The sequence below is a fragment of the Capricornis sumatraensis genome, chromosome 3 (assembly GCF_032405125.1).
Source record: "Capricornis sumatraensis isolate serow.1 chromosome 3, serow.2, whole genome shotgun sequence".
In the NCBI taxonomy this organism is placed as follows: domain Eukaryota; kingdom Metazoa; phylum Chordata; class Mammalia; order Artiodactyla; family Bovidae; genus Capricornis; species Capricornis sumatraensis.
This window is the reverse complement of record NC_091071.1, coordinates 180174327-180189984: the sequence shown is the minus strand read 5'-3', so window position 1 is coordinate 180189984 and position 15658 is coordinate 180174327. Positions and strand designations below refer to the sequence as shown.

The 15658-nt window shown below is 58.0% G+C and overlaps 1 protein-coding gene across 1 annotated transcript; it reads right to left on the bottom strand.

The window, feature by feature from the left end:
• Window positions 1-6432: 6432 nt before the first annotated feature.
• Window positions 6433-10619, bottom strand: CPLANE2 (ciliogenesis and planar polarity effector complex subunit 2). The gene is made up of 6 exons (XM_068968529.1): window positions 10385-10619; window positions 10153-10266; window positions 8399-8551; window positions 7308-7432; window positions 6925-7061; window positions 6433-6697 (listed from the first exon to the last, which is right to left on the bottom strand). The coding sequence occupies exons 2-6, from the start codon at window positions 10262-10264 to the stop codon at window positions 6433-6435; spliced, it is 792 nt and encodes a 263-aa protein (XP_068824630.1). The 5' UTR covers window positions 10265-10266; window positions 10385-10619.
• Window positions 10620-15658: the final 5039 nt, after the last annotated feature.

The window sequence follows — 15658 nt, the reverse complement described above, 5'->3', positions numbered from 1 at the left end:
TGGTCTGGACCTAACAGAAGCAGAAGATATTAAGAAGAGGTGGCAAGAATACACAGAAGAACTGTACAAAAAAGATCTTCACGACCCGGATATTCACGATGGTGTGATCACTCATCTAGAGCCAGACATCCTGGAATATGAAGTCAAGTGGGCCTTAGGAAGCATCACTATGAACAAAGCTAGTGGAGGTGATGCAATTCCAGTAGAGCTGTTTCAAATCCTGAAAGATGATGCTGTCAAAGTGCTGCACTCAATATGCCAGCACATTTGGAAAACTCAGCAGTGGCCATAGGGCTGGAAAAGGTCAGTTTTCATTCCAATCCCAAAGAAAGGCAATGCCAAAGAATGCTCAGACTACCACACAATTGCACTCATCTCACACGCTAGTAAAGTAATGCTCAAAATTCTCCAAGCCAGGCTTCAGCAGTACGTGAACTGTGAACTCCCTGATGTTCAAGCTGGTTTTAGAAAAGGCAGAGGAACCAGAGATCAAATTGCCAACATCCGCTGGATCATGGAAAAAGCAAGAGAGTTCCAGAAAAACATCTATTTCTGCTTTGTTGACTATGCCAAAGCCTTTGACTGTGTGGATCACAATAAACTGTGGAAAATTCTGAAAGAGATGGGAATACCAGACCACCTAACCTGCCTCTTGAGAAATCTGTATGCAGGTCAGGAAGCAACAGTCAGAACTGGACATGGAACAATAGACTGGTTCCAAATAGGAAAAGCAGTACGTCAAGGCTGTATATTGTCACCCTGCTTATTTCACTTCTATGCAGAGTACATCATGAGAAACACTGGACTGGAAGAAACACAAGCTGGAATCAAGATTGCCGGGAGAAATATCAATAACCTCAGATATGCAGATGACACCACCCTTATGGCAGAGAGTGAAGAGGAGCAAAAAAAGCCTCTTGATGAAAGTGAAAGAGGAGAGTGAAAAAGTTGGCTTAAAGCCCAACATTCAGAAAACGAAGATCATGGCATCCGGTCCCATCACTTCATGGGAAATAGATGGGGAAACAGTGGAAACAGTGTCAGACTTTATATTTTGGGCTCCAAAATCACTGCAGATGGTGACTGCAGCCATGAAATTAAAAGACGCTTACTCCTTGGAAGAAAAGTTATGACCAACCCAGATAGTATATTCAAAAGCAGAGACATTACTTTGCCAACAAGGTCCATCTAGTCAAGGCTATGGTTTTTCCAGTAGTCATGTATGGATGTGAGAGTTGGACTGTGAAGAAGGCTGAGCACCAAAGAATTGATGCGTTTGAACTGTGGTGTTGGAGAAGACTCTTGAGAGTCCCTTGGACTGCAAGGAGATCCAACCAGTCCATTCTGAAGGGGATCAGCCCTGGATGTTCTTTGGAAGGAATGATGCTAAAGCTGAAGCTCCAGTACTTTGGCCACCTCATGGGAAGAGTTGACTCATTGGAAAGGACTTTGATGCTGGGAGGGATTGGGGGCAGGAGGAGAAGGGGACGACAGAGGATGAGGTGGCTGGATGGCATCACTGACTCAATGGACATGAGTCTGAGTGAACTCTGCGAGATGGTGATGGACAGGGAGGCCTGGCGTGCTGCGATTCATGGGGTCGCAAAGAGTCCGACACGACTGAGCGACTGAACTGAACTGAAGGCCCAAATTAAGCATGACAATGGGTCAGCAGGTAAAGAATCCGCCTGCAGGGCAGGAAACACGAGTTTGATTCCTATGTCAGGAAGATCTTCTGGAGAAGGATATGGCGACCAACTCCAGTACTTTTGCGTGGAAAATTCCATGGACAGCGGAGCCTGGTAGGCTACAATCCATCGGGCTGCAGAGTCAGACACGACCACACGACTAAGCACGGTCAAGGCCCAAATTAAAGGACACAGTTTGCACCCACCACAGCGACGGGGGCAGTTAGAAGGAGGACCTCATTGCAAGAAAAGGGCAGGACTCCTCGAGGAGGTAAGACCTCTCTTACCTCTTGGGTACTCCCGCCGCTCGGGGGAAGCAGATAAGAGTCCTGCCTGGCCCCAGCCTCACGAAGTTTGATCGTCCAGTCCTGGATAAAAAGCTGCCGCTGGAGTCCGGTGCAAATGGTGCCGGGGAGGCTCAGCACTCCGGGTTCCCCGGATTCTCGTCCTTTGCTGTGTCACCGTCCCCGGCGCAACAGGACTGGGGGTAGAGGACCCCGGGACAGGAGCAGGGCTGGAAGCTCCCCCTCAGCCCATCTGGGCCCCCTCCGCCCCCGCTCCCAGCTGAAGGTGAGGCACCTTCGGGGCCCCTTCTGCGTCTCCTGCACTTGCTGTCCCTCCCGAGAAACGTCATCACTACATAAGGAACAACGCTGACAAAGAGCAGCAAGCATCTGCTGGGCCCTTTGTTCAGGGCCTGGCCCAGCGTTTTACCCACATTTACGTGTTGCAACTCAGAGGTTAAGTGAGGGGGAGCTATTGTTTTCTCCATTTTACAGATGAACACAGAAGTAAAGTGAAGGATTCAAAGTCACCGTTTTCACCTTCCTTCTGGGTCACCATCCCGAGCCTCTGTCAGCCTTCTTTGCTCCTAGGAACCACACCTTCCATCTAGAATAGAACTGAACACCAGCTCTCGCCTTCACTTTGCCCCCAGTGTCCCAGTCTCTGGGTGTGAGGTCACAGGGAGGGAGGGGTCCCTGTAACACCCTTGCATGCACGCCTGCCAAGTCCCTTCAGTCGTATCTGACTCTTTGTGATCCCACGGACTGCAGCCCGCCAGGCTCCTCTGTCCATGGGATTCTCCAGGCAAGAGTACTACAGGGGGTGCCATGTCCTCCTCCAGGGACTCTTCCCCGCCCAGGGATTGAGCCCGCATCTCCTGGGTCTCCTGCGTTGGCAGGCAGGCACCACTAGCACCCCCCTACGCCCAGTGTGGACTCTGGTGATTTGCCTCCGGGTACAACTCTAACTTGTCCTGGGCCTTGAACGCCATGCCTCCCTCTGGGCACTGCGCCCCCCAGTCTGTTCCATGGCAAGGGGAGGAGGATGGGGTGGGGTGGGGTCACAGCTGCCACCAGGGTGCCTAGGGGGTAAGGAGACCCAGGGCAGGACCCAGAAGCCGCCTGTGTGGACTCACCCGTGACTCTCTGCGGGTCTGGCCCCCTCCTCCCCTTCCTCACCCCAGGACTAGGCACCTTGCCGGGGGCTCCACGTTGTCTACAAGGCCAGGCCTGGCTGGCAGCCAGGGAGGGAGCGTTGCATCCTCCCTCCTGCAGGCAGCCCCAGGATTCCGGCTGGAAGGGCAGGACCAGGGGGGATCCTGAGGGGCAGGACCCAGCAGACACCACTGGAGGGCGGGGGGACAGTCCTGGGGGAAGGGCACAGCTAAGAGCATCAGGGCGGCTCCTCAGCCTCGGAGGAACGCCGGACTCAGCATCCCGCCCTTAGTCCATTGGACTTCTGTAACAAACCCACAAACTAGGTGGCTTATAAACAACAGACATGTATTTCGCACTGGAGGCTGGGAGTCCAAGAGCACGGCATCACCACCATCCAGCTCTGAAGAGGGCCTTGCGCCTCGTCCAGTCAGCACTCTTTCCCTGTGTCCTTAGACGCTGGAAGAGTCCAGGGGCTCTCTGCGGTCTCTTTCATAAGAGCACTAATCCCATTAGTTGAAGCTCCATCCTTACAACAGGAAAGTGAAAGTGAAAGTGAGTCAGTTGTGTCTGCCACTTTGTGACCCCATGGACACACGCGTCCTCTGTCCATGGGATTCTCCAGGCCTGAACACTGGAGTGGGTAGCCTACCCTTCTCCAGGGGATCTTCCCGACCTGGGGATCAAACCTGGGTCTCCTGCATTGCAGGCGGATTCTTTACTATCTGCCCACCAGGAAAGACCCCTCATGACCAAATCGCCTCCCAAAAGCCCCTAATGCCATCACACTGTGGATTAGGACTTAAGTGTATAAATTTGGGGGGACATAACCACTCATGCCAGTCGTGATGGCATCCTCGAGTCAATGGGCATGAGCTTGAGCAACTGCGGGAGATGGTGAAGGACAGGGAAGCCTGGCGACTCTTTGAGGTCGCAAAGAGTTGGACACGCCTGAGAAACTGAACAACAAACCATTCAGAGCATTCCCCATCTCCAGGGAAGGGGTCCAGGGAGGGAGGAGGAGCCGTCTGGGGGTCTTGACAAACAGCGCCAGGGTGGGCTGCAGCACATAGACGCCCCCACCCCAGCCCTGGAGAGAGCAGTGCCTCCTCCCGCCAGCTGCCCGCCAGAGCCCTCGTGTCTCTGGGCTCAGGGCCCCGAGGGGCAGGCACGACCACGCTCTTCCCGAGGTTCCCTGTAGTCAGGGCTCAGCCCTGAGCTAGCCTGGGGCACCACCGTTCCCTCAGGCTGCCGCAGGGCCCACAGAAGGAGCAACAGGATATCTGGCTTTGCGCTGTTGTGAGGTTTAACCTAATGTTGGAATTTCTGGCACCAAAATGGGGAAGTCACCTGGGGTGGGTTGCCATTTCCTCGTCCAGGGGAATCTTCCCGACCCAGGGATCAAACCTGCGTCTCTTGCATCTCCTGCACTGGCAGGCGGATTCACAGATGCTACAGCGGCACGGGGCCTGAGCTTGGAGGAGCTGAGAGAGCAGCTGGGACGGAAGGTGGCCTGCTCAAATCCCAGCCCTGCTGTGGTCTCCGCTTTGTTCTCACCCAGAGAGATGGGAACTGTCAACTCTGACTGGCCGGTGCTAGCCAGCGCCCTGCCCCGCGGTGGGGAGGATAAGTCTTGCTTCTCCAGGGCGGCCTCTGCTCTTGGCTGAGCTGGAGCCCAAGAAGGATGCTGAAGAGAGAACCGGCTGGGATGCGGGGTAGCTGCTGCCCCCTCCATGGGTATCTGTGGCTGCAAGGTCACATTCACCTCCAGAGGCCACCTTCGCGGGGTCCTACCTTATACTGCTTGGTGGGTAAAGTCTACTGGAACCAAGAACATAGAGAAATGGGCCATAGCAGGGCTGAAGGCCGCAGTGGGACACGCTATGACCCAGGAGCAGGTGCTGGCCTGTGGGCTGTGCAGGCTGCAAGGCTTGGGTCCGCCCGGGGACATCCCTGCCCTGGGGCGCGGGATAAGCTCCAGTCTCAGCTCTGAAGCTGAGTCAGGGGTAAGAAGGTGCTAAAATCAACGCGTTAGGGCCTGGGAAGTGTTGACAAGCCTGCAGGCAGTGCCCAGGGTGGACAGACTGGCAAGCAGTGCTTAGGGGCCCGCTGTGCGCCAGGGCGGAGGGGGCAGCATCCAGTGAGGTGTGTGTGGGCCTGAGTCCACGTGGTCCGGGTGGCCACGCCTGTGAGTGTGCAGTGTGCAGAGCGGCCCTCTTGAGAGGGACCTCGGAGGGGCCGCGGGCTGCCTGGCCATCCAGCACCCTTCCAGCTGGGTCAGACTCAGGCCAGCCCTGTGCCCAGGATCTATGGACCAATTAGGGAGAGAAATTCTAAAGGCCGCTTGTAGGCACCTGCTCCCTACCCCCTACCGCGAACTTGAGCCTGCATTCTCGTCTCTGGCTAGCGCAGGGGACTCAGGTTTGATCTCGGGTTAGGGAACCGAGACCCCACGTGCCGCAGGGCAGCCAACCCGCACACCGCAGCCAGAGAAGTCCGCAAGCCACAGCGAAGACCCAGGGCAGCCAGAACGAAAGGCGAGTGCAGAGCTTGAGGACGCACGGGCGGACTCCATTTCCCAGCCGCCCCCGCGTCTCCCCGAGGCCATGTGACTGGGCTTCAGCCAATGAACGGCGGGCAGGAATGAGGCCCGCGGCTGCGCCAGCCCTGGGCCGGGCACAGAGGCCTGCGGGGCGGCCTGCCGCTGCGCGTGCGCCTTCTGCTGACGAGGTGTTGGTGGCCCGGGACAAACCGGGAGGAAGCCCGGCGAGGCTCTCAGGCCCGGGTCTCTGAATGCGTGTTCGGAGCGGGCCCCGCACCCACCTCCACCCCCACGGGAGGTGAGACACGGGAAGGAGAAACATCTGCGAAGCGGAGCCACCGAGAGCGCAGGGCTTATCTGGGACCGCAGACGGCGTCACCTCACCCAAGCCCGGCTCCTGGCTGGAGGCGCTGGAGATCCGGGGCCCAGCCGAGGCTCCTGCTCCCGTCACCCTGAGACGCTGCAGGCGGGGCGGGAGGAGACACTTGCGCCCTCGGGCCCTGCGCGTACAGGGCCTCAGTGTCCAGCAGTCCGGCGCCCGGGGCGAGAGAGGAGGCCGGGGGGCGCCCAGGGGCCCTCAGACCGCTGCCCTGAAGGGCCGTGTGTCCACCTCCCTGCGCTGAGCTCCACGAAGAAAGGGCCGTCCCAGGCCTCCACCCTCCCTGGCAGGCCCCCTGGCCCGTCCTGGGGGAAGGTCCGCATTTCTGCCCCAGCCCGGGGCCCGGGTCCTGCTCCGGGTCGCCCGCGGGTAGGGAGTGCCCGCTCACGAGCCCACCGCCCCTGGGCTGGGGCAGGCCTCTGGGGCGGGGAGCAGGCCGGCTGCCACCTGGTCCTGGTGCCACAGCTGCTCCGCCAGGCCGTTGAGCACGTGGGCGACGTCGGCCAGCCCGGCCCGGCCGTCCAGCGTGCGTCCGTCCGCCAGCCGCCGCCCCGGCACGCTCTTCACCCGCAGCAGGGGCAGCGGCCAGGCCTGCCGGAAGGCCGCGAGGTCCCGCTCGGGCACGTCCGTGTGCACGTACTGGTCGAATCTGGAGGCGGGTCAAGGAGCCTGTCTGCGCGCCTCGGCCTCCGCGTCAAAGCCAGCCTCCTCCCCGTCCCTCATCCCCCGCACCCCGGTCTGCGGGAGGCCCTGGTGCAGCCTCTGGGGAGCCCGCGGGGCCGGACCCCACCGCGTGGCACAGGCAGGCTGCCGGACCCCCGCTCCGCGCCTCGCCAAACGTGGCCTCTTAAAAGTCCTGGGGCCCCCAGAGGATACTTGGAGCCGATGACCATCCTGACCACTCCAGGGGCCTCGCCGGCTACTCGCGCCAGCTGTCCAGGGAGGTCTTCAAAGGAGGCCCGGTCAGTGAAGGAGAAGAGGAAGAGGAACGCGTCTGCGTTCTCCTTGCAAGCCTGGGGAGAGGGAGGCCGGTGAGAGGCTGCTGCGAGGTCGTCACCTTGGGACCAGAAGCTGTCGGCCCCGAGAAGTCTTCCCACCGCCCGTCCGTTCACAGCCGGGGAGAATGAGGCCCGGCGCGGCAGCTGCTGCTCCCGGGGCTGGGCCAGCGTCCTCAGGCCCTCGCGCCTACCCCTGGTGCCTGCAGACCGCGCAGGCCCGGCTCAGATGCCCAGGCCCCCAGGCACCCCCGGCCCGCTCACCGGCAGCATGTGCTCGAACTTTTTGAGCGCAGACTCCCCGCAGTCCCAGAACTCGAAGCGGAACATGACGACGCGGTCGCTGGCCTGCAGCTTGGCGGGCCAAAACACCACGGTGGTCTGGATGCCTGGGGGGCCGGGTGGGTCCAGCGGCACGGGAGAGGCGGCAGTGGAGGGGAGGAGGGGGCCGAGAAGAAAGTCAGTCTGATGGGGAAGGCACAGTCCCTGACGGGAGAATTCCTGCCCCAGGAGCCTCCAGGCTACCAGGGAGATGCAGCCCTAGCCATAACCATGACGAAGCACTGCATCGGCCAGAAAGTTCCTTTCGGGGCTTCCCGGGTAGCTCAGCTGGTAAAAAAAAAATCCGCCTGCAATGCGGGAGACCCTGGTTCGATTCCTCGGTTGGGAAGATCCCCTGGAGAAGGGATAGGCTACCCACTCCTATATTTTTGGGCTTCCCCTGTGGCTGGTGAAGAATCTGCATGCAATGCGGGAGAGCTGGGTTCGATCCCTGGTTTGGGAAGATCCCCTGGAGAAGGGAATGAGTACCCACTCCAGTATTCTGGCCTGGAGAACTCCATGGAATAGTCCATGGGGTCGCAAAGAGTAGGACATGACTGAGCAACTTTCATTTGCCATAAGGAGGAGCAGAAAAATTCAAATGAACTTTGTGGCCAACCCAATAGTTTCCCTCTTATGCACGTGCATGCTAAGTCGCTGCGGTCACGCCGGACTCTACAACCCTACGAACTGTAGCCTGCCAAGCTCCTCTGTCCATGGGATTCTCCAGGCAAGAATAGTGGAGTGGGTTGGCATGCCCTCCTCCAGGGGATCTTCCCACCCCAGGGATCCAACCAGGTCTCCCGCATTGCAGGCAGACTCTTTACCGTCTGAGCCACAGGGGAAGCCCGCTCTAGTACTGACCCCACTACAGTCCCAAGGGGTCGGACAGAGGCGCTCGTGTAGGCTCAGAGAGGTGCAGAGGCTTTCCGGGGTTGCAGAGTAACAGGTGGGGCTGGTTACAGGTTCCGGCTCATGTGGTCCAGGGTGAGTCTTTTCTCTTCCCCAGGGAAGGCCTCCTAGGAGGAACTCACCAGCGGTCTCGTGGTGCACCACGGGCACCTCCAGGCCAGCCAGCTTGGCCACCAGTGCTGTCTTGCCCACGCCACTCTTCCCAGACACGAAGATCTTGTAGCTGGCAGTGTCGATGGCCACAGGCGGGGGAAACACTGGCCGTTCGAGCAGCCCTGAGGCAAGGCGAGAGCCGGGTGGGGTCAGGGGGCCAACCAGCCCTTCTCTATACAGTACCCGTGACAGAGGCCTACCATGCAAGCAGCATCCCCGGAGGAGAAGCTCTGCTGGGGCCCCGGTACTCCAAATAACACTTTTATTTTTTTAAGTTTGATGCATGAGGTGCTTTTTGTTATTTTTTGCTGCACCACAAGGCTTGTGGGATCTTAATTCCCCTGCTGCTGCTGCTAAGTCGCTTCAGTCGTGTCTGACTCTGTGCAACCCCATAGATGGCAGCCCACCAGGCTCTGCCGTCCCTGGTATTCTCCAGGCAAGCACACTGGAGTGGGTTGCCATTTCCTTCTCCAATGCGTGAAAGTGAAAAGTGAAAGTGAAGGCGCTCAGTCGTGCCCGACTCTTAGCGACCCCATGGACTGCAGCCTACCAGGCTCCTTCGTCCATGGGATTTTCCAGGCAAGAGTACTGGAGTGGGGTGCCATTGCCTTCTCCATTAATTCCCCTACCAGGGGTTAAAAGCGGGTCCCCGCAGTGAAAGAACTGAGTCCTAAGCACTGGACCACCAGGGAATTCCCTGAGATGGTTTTCATTAATAGTATTATCACAAATCGCACATATCACATATAGGTGAAAGCAAGGTTTTTCCTAATTCTTTCCTCAATGGAGAAATAGCAGCAAAAGTATTCTTAAGTATTACAAATAAGCTCCTTAGAATCAATACTCTCAGATCTTCATGAATGTTTTAAATTAGCTAATTAATGAATTTAGTGTTTCTTTCTTTTTGCCAAGCCGTGTAATTTGCAGGGTCTTAGTTCCCTCACCAGGGATTGAACTGGGCCTACAGCAGTGAAAGCACTGAGCTCTAACCACTGGCAGCCCTCAGTGTTTTTAATCTAAAACTTGCAACAACAAAAAAAGTATAAACTATGAGACATCATAGTGTAGGACCTGGAAGCCTTAAAGTGTGGGCTGCCCTCGCACTCTCCCGTCTCAAGCGTGCTGGCGGTTTGTGTTTCCTGGCCAAAGCTGGACTCAGTTAGGGTTAGGGTTAGTGCAGTCCGCGCCAGGCTCCTCTGCGGGCCTGTCAGCTGGATGAATTAGCTTCTTTCTGGGGAACAGGGGTATCTTATCCTGGAGACAGCAGGATATGGAAGAGGCTTGTGTTTAGTCACTAGGGGAGCTTGGACAAGTCTGCAGTCCTATTGAGAAGGTTGAATTGGGTCCAGGGCACACAGTGGCCAGCAGAGGGCCTGGCGCCGGCTGAGGGCTCACTCAACAGCCTCTCTGCTGACAGGGGCTCCTGGCAGTGTTTTGTCTGTTTCCATGTTCCTGGCTCTGATGATGGAATTAGATCTAGGGAGATTTGGGGGTGGGGGCCCCAGGATGGGGCTTCTAAGGTTCCTAAGGATGGGGAGAGCAGTGGAGCCGTCCCTCAGTGCCCTGTCTCTGCCCCCCGCCCCTCCCCCAGGTGACCCCCCCGACCCGGAACAGGCAGGGGAGGGTCCCCTCGCCCCCTCCCCCGCCCCCGCCCCCGCCCCCTCCCCCTCCCCCAGGTGAGACCCCGCCCCGACCCGGGACAGGCAGCGGAGGGGGCGCTCACCAAACACCCGCCGGCGACTCTTGCGCAGGACGCAGGCCAGGTACTCCTTGCCCTGGGCGCTCTCGTGCCAGTCTGGGACAATCACCGAGCCCGGGGCAGCCGGCCTGGCCATGGCTGGGCAGGGGGGACGGAGAGGGAAGCTGGGTCTGTGGCCTTCGCCTGCACCCGGGTTCCTCCCTGGAGCGCCCCGCCCCCCGGAGGATGGGGCGATCGTGGAGCCCCAGCTTCTTACTGTTCCGATTGAGGCTTCTGGCCTCCAAGCCCCCTTGCAATACCCCGGCTCCCTCTCATCGCGCCGATCGCGCAAGACGGTCACCCCGTCGCCGCCCCAGGCCGTGTTCGCACGGCCTCCGAGCCGCTTGTCACCTCCGGGGAGGTCATGCGGCCTTGCTTCTTCTCCGCCTCCTCGATCTCAACGCCGGGGGCCACTAGGGCTCACATCGGCGGCCCCAGCGCACAAGGGGACCGGGTGTAGCCCGCTTTGGAGGCCCGCCCCGCGTCCAGCCGCCCAGAGCCGGGACTCGAGGCGCATGCGCGAAGGCTGTCGTCATGGAGACGCGGGGCGGGGTGGGCCGCGGGGCCGCGCAGGTCTGTCTGTCTGTCTCTGCGGCCGCGCGAGCTCCCGGGCCGGGTCTGGCCTTCTCCATTGCTCTGTTCCAGCCCCGGTGTTCCTTCCAAAATTTGACCAAATCCCGCTTCTGCCTCTTTGCGCCTCAGTGTCCTCTTCTATAAAGTGGAGGTAAAATGCTTTTACCTCCTAGGATTCTTTACAACAGTGACAAGTCCTTAGCAGTGTTCAGTACGTTTGTTTACCTATTATTGTTGTAATAGTATCATTATTATTGATCTTGCTCGGCAGGAACTAGACATGAATTAAACCCCTGTGGCTACACCGATGGGGAAACAGCTGCCGAGAGTGCTCAAGGGACTTGCTCAAGGCCTTAAAAATGAGTCTGAGGCCTTCCAGTCACTCATTTCTTGATTGATTGATTGATGTCACTTATTCAACAAATAATTACTGAGCGCCTGTTATATGCCCGGTTTGTTCTAGCTGCTGGGAATGCAATGGCCACAAGAAGTCCCTGCCCTCCTGGAGGTGACATTCCGTTCCATTCATGGGCTGTGAGCCCCTCCCCAGCGACCAGGCCTGTCACCGAGACGGGTGCTCAGTAAACGCCCCTTAGCTGGACAGTATGCAAAATAGCTCATTACTGAAAAGTTGTCTACTACACTTTTTACCAGTACCTTCTTGCCATGCCTTCAAGTAGGGCAGATCACTGTTTTGTAAAGTCTATGAATTAGCCTTCCCAGGTGGCTCAGCAGTAAAGAATCCACCTGCATGCAATGCAAGAGAATCAGTTTCAATCCCTGGGTCAGGAAGATCCCCGGAGAAGGAAACGGCAACCCACTCCAGTGTTCTTGCCTGGAAAATCCCGTGCACAGAGGAGTCTGGTGGACCACGTTCCTTGGGGCCGCAAAGAGCACACACGCTATGATTAACCTTCATTGAAGGCCGACTAAGTGCCAGACGGTGGGTGCTTTAGAGAGGTTAGTTATTCCATAAACAAACTTGTGTAGGAAATACTATTACCCTTCTTTTATTTTACCGGTGAGGAAACTCAGAGGCAATGGGATTATCTGAAGTTACACCACATAGGTGGTCAGTGGGAAAACCAGACTCAGAATCCAGGGTGGCTGGACTCTGAAGGACGGCTCTGGTCTGCCACACTGGGTCTTGTGTGTGTGTGTATGTGTGTGTTTCATTATTTACTTATTTATTTGACTGCACCAGGTCTTCGTTGAAACATGTGGACCTAGTTCTCTGACTAGGGATTGAACCCAGGGCCCCTGCACTGGGACAGAGTCTTAGCCACTGGGCCACCAGGGAAGGCCCTGGGTCTTGTGTGTTTAAAACTTTGACCCCAGTCCCTCGGAGGGACATTTCTAGCAAAGCTGAACACAGCCAGAGGGCCGTGAGCCCACAAATCATCGAGGCCGGTTCTCAGGCCCCCGGGGGTAGTGGGGTCAGGATGTGTAAGCCGGGGCACTTGCCTTCAACTTGCTTACAGCACATTAGAAATACGTGCTCGTAACCACCCCTGCAGGGCTCTGCAGCTGGAAACCACTGTCTGTGCCCCCGGGTTGCTCAGTTCCCCATCCCGCAGGTCCTAGCGCATCTGTGTGGCGTCTTCACAGTGGACCAGGATAGCCTCAGTCACGAGACTCAGACCTGATGTATGTCTAGGTTTCCGGACTTCGCAGCCAGCCCCGTCCTGGCTTGGCTTGTGGAGGGCTCAGGGAGAGTGGGGTAACAGCTTAGCCGTGTGAGCTGGCTAGTTAACCTGGAGGCCAGATAAAATGTGCAGTTATCCTGGGCTCAGACAGGGAGGCTGGAGGTCGGAGGGGCTCGTGGCCAGAGGGTTGGGGGGATCAGTCTTCACGGCCTCAGGAGCTCGTGGAGAGGACACTGCAGCAAGCTGAATCAGGAGCCTGTTCAAAATGCAGATTTTTGGGCCCTGACACCTAGAGAGTCTGCTTCGGGGGGTTGGGCAGGTCTGTGAGCCCGCACCTTTAACAAGAGCCCTGGGCGGTTAGAAGCCAGGCTCTGCATCAGTCTGCTTGGGCACTGCAGGCTGGGGGGCACGCACAGCACAAACTCTCTCCAGGCTCTGGCAGCTCGCAGTCCAGAACCAAGGCCCAGCAGGGCTGTCTGGTGAGGACGTTCCTCCTGGTTTGCAGGCAGCTGCCTCCCTGCGTCCTCACGAGCCCTCTTTCGTGTTCTCACACACCCTTGGTGTCTCCTCCTTCGAGTAAGGACGTTAGTAATATCGGATTAAGGCCCCACCCTCATGACCCCATTTAACCTTAATTGCCCTCCCAAAGGCCCAGTCTCCAAATAAGTCTGCTTGAGGGGTTAAGGCTTTGACCTATGATGGGGGTGACACGTTTCAGCCTGAAACAAGGCTGAGAACCTCACTTACACAATCGCCGCTCAGCTCAGCTCCAGACGGGAACCAGTCATGGTTGGCGCCTGGCCTTTCAGAGGGACGCTGTGCGCACGGTCTGGGGCTTCCTCTCTCCTGTGCTCCTCTGACCCCTAAACTACGTGTCCCATGAGGGTCTCCTCTTTGAGTCTCAGGTGAAATAGGGAGACACTACCCACTTAAAGGCCCTTCCAGTGTAGAGCCTTCTGATTAATCCACTCGTTTCTTCCTGGTTTGGACTTCTCCCCAGACTGAGCACCTCCTGGACAAGGCTCCAGAAGGGCTCATGAGGAAAGCTTGTCACGGCAGGGACTTGGGGGGCCCACGTGGGCAGCACCCAGACCAGAGCACCTGCAGGGCGGGAGGGCGGGAGGGCCGGTCGCACTGGCCGAGGCCATTGCTTCCTTTGGGGCTTCCCTGCTGGGACCCGGGCCCCCGAGTGACCTTTTTGCGCACAAATCACTACTGTCCCACCAATGACTGCAGTCTCCAGAGGCTTTCACTGCTCTCCAAACTCCGCGTTTTTGAGGCCTTCCGTGACTGACCACCTCTTGCTTTCCCTCCAGCCACCACCTTCTTCCCCAGCTTGCTGCACTCAGCGACCCTGGCCTTTTTCTGTTCCCACTGAGGGGCTCTGGGTCGCATTTCCCACCCCCCGGAACTCCATCCACCCCTGCAGGGCCTCACGAGGCTGGCTCGGGGAGCCCCTGCCCAGGTCTCGGGTGGGCGCCACCTGCACAGAAGCCCCCCCTGCCACTCAGGGACTTGCCCGCACATCCCAGCTCACTCTCACATCATTCTCGATCCTGACATCTTATTTATTTACTCACTTATTTTTGGCTGTGCTGGGTCTTTGCTGCTGTGCACAGACTTCCCCTAGTTGCAGCGAGTGGGGGCTACTCTCCACGTGCGTTTACGAGGCTTCGCTTGTCTGAGCGCCGGCTCTCGGGGCACGGGCTTAGTTGCCCCGCCGCACGTGGGATCCTCCCAGACCAGATGGATTCGTAACCACTGGAGATTCTCTTGCCTGGAGAATCCCAGGGACAGGGGAGCCTGGTGGGCTCCCGTCTATGGGGTCGCACAGAGTTGGACACAACTGAAGCGAGTTAGCAGCAATGCATGAAGTTTTTCCAGGGTAGGGGAGACATAATTCAGCGCATCATCATCCCTAGAACCTACAATATGTCTGCAATGGAGTAAAAACTTAATGAAAATGTGCTGACTGACTGCCTATGGCTACACCATGAAGAATGGCTTGCGGAGGGCAAGCCTAGAAGAAGGACCGTTAGGAAGCAGGTGAACATTCTAGGATCGAGCAGAGGATGCGCATTTGTCAAATATTTATGAGCCAAGAGCGGGAGACGAGGGAGAGAGTGGTGCGACCCCTGCCCTCGTGGGGCCACGCTCTGCTGGAGCCTGGTGAGCAGGGCGGCAGGCCGGACAGAACTCTGCTTGGTAGGTCTAGTGTCCACATTCCCCTAACGCTCCCATTTTGGCTGAGCTGGGGCGTCGCCGCTGCACACCTGGGCTCTCTCTGGCTTCGGCGCGCGGGGGCTGCGGTCTGCTGCGGTGCAGGCTTCTCACTGCGGGGGCTTCCTTCACTGGAGCGGGGGTTCTAGGCACGAGGGCGTCAGTGGCCGTGGCTTGTTGGCTCGGTAGCCGTGGCGAGTGGGCTGAGTTGCCCGGCAGGAATCTTAGTCTCCGGACCAGGGATTGAAACTGTGTCCCCTGTATTGGCGAGCAGATCCCTAACCACTGGGTGACCAGGAAGTCCCCCAGATTCCCTTTAAACACTGAATTTGGCCGAATCATCCCCAAGAGTTGGGATCTTTTTTCCCCACCATGCGATCTTAGTTCCCTGATCGGGGATCCTACCCGGGCCTCGGCAGTGACAGCAGACAGTCCTAACCACTGGACCACCAGGAAACGCTCCCCAGAACTTCTTTATCAGCTGAGACATGATGGGCTGGGCGCCAAGGCTTGTGTCCTTCCCCTGGAAAACCTGTCGCTCCCCGGCTGCAAACCCTCTGCCGGCCTCCTGCGGGCCTGCCGTCCACACCGCACCCGATTGGCAAGGCCGCCTGCGCGCCCTGCCCTGGCTCGGCGCGCCAGCCACACAGGCCTTCCTGCTGCTCCTTGGACTCGTCAAGGTCACACCCACCTCAGGTCTGTCTGCCTGCTCTCCTCTCTGCGTGGAACGCTCTCCGCCCATCTCCCCGGGGCTGTTGTTTTTTACTTTCAGGTCTCAGCTGAAATGTCGCCTCCTCAGAAAGGCCATGCGGATGAGCCCAACACCATCACACTTTGTCACAACCCATCTTAACTTTCTTCATCGGATTATTCACTGGAGTCATCCTGCTTAGTTGTTTACGTATTTGTCTGTCTCTTCTTCCCGCCCTCCACCGAAACATGAACTCCCCAGGGCAGGACAGGGCCTGGCAGTGCCCCTGATAGAGGGAACCACGTGGGCGTGAGTGCCAAGTCGCTTCAGTGACGACTCTGCGACCCCATGGACTGCAGCC

Bases quoted from the DNA above. Each gene is read 5' to 3' on its own strand.
- CPLANE2 (XM_068968529.1), bottom strand. From the start codon at position 10,264: ATGGCCAGGCCGGCTGCCCCGGGCTCGGTGATTGTCCCAGACTGGCAC. The intron at 7,062-7,307 runs GTGAGCGGGCCG...CCCTCTCCCCAG, and splicing joins AGTTCGAGCACATGCTGCCG to GCTTGCAAGGAGAACGCAGA. The intron at 6,698-6,924 runs GTATCCTCTGGG...ACCCGCCTCCAG, and splicing joins AGGATGGTCATCGGCTCCAA to ATTCGACCAGTACGTGCACA.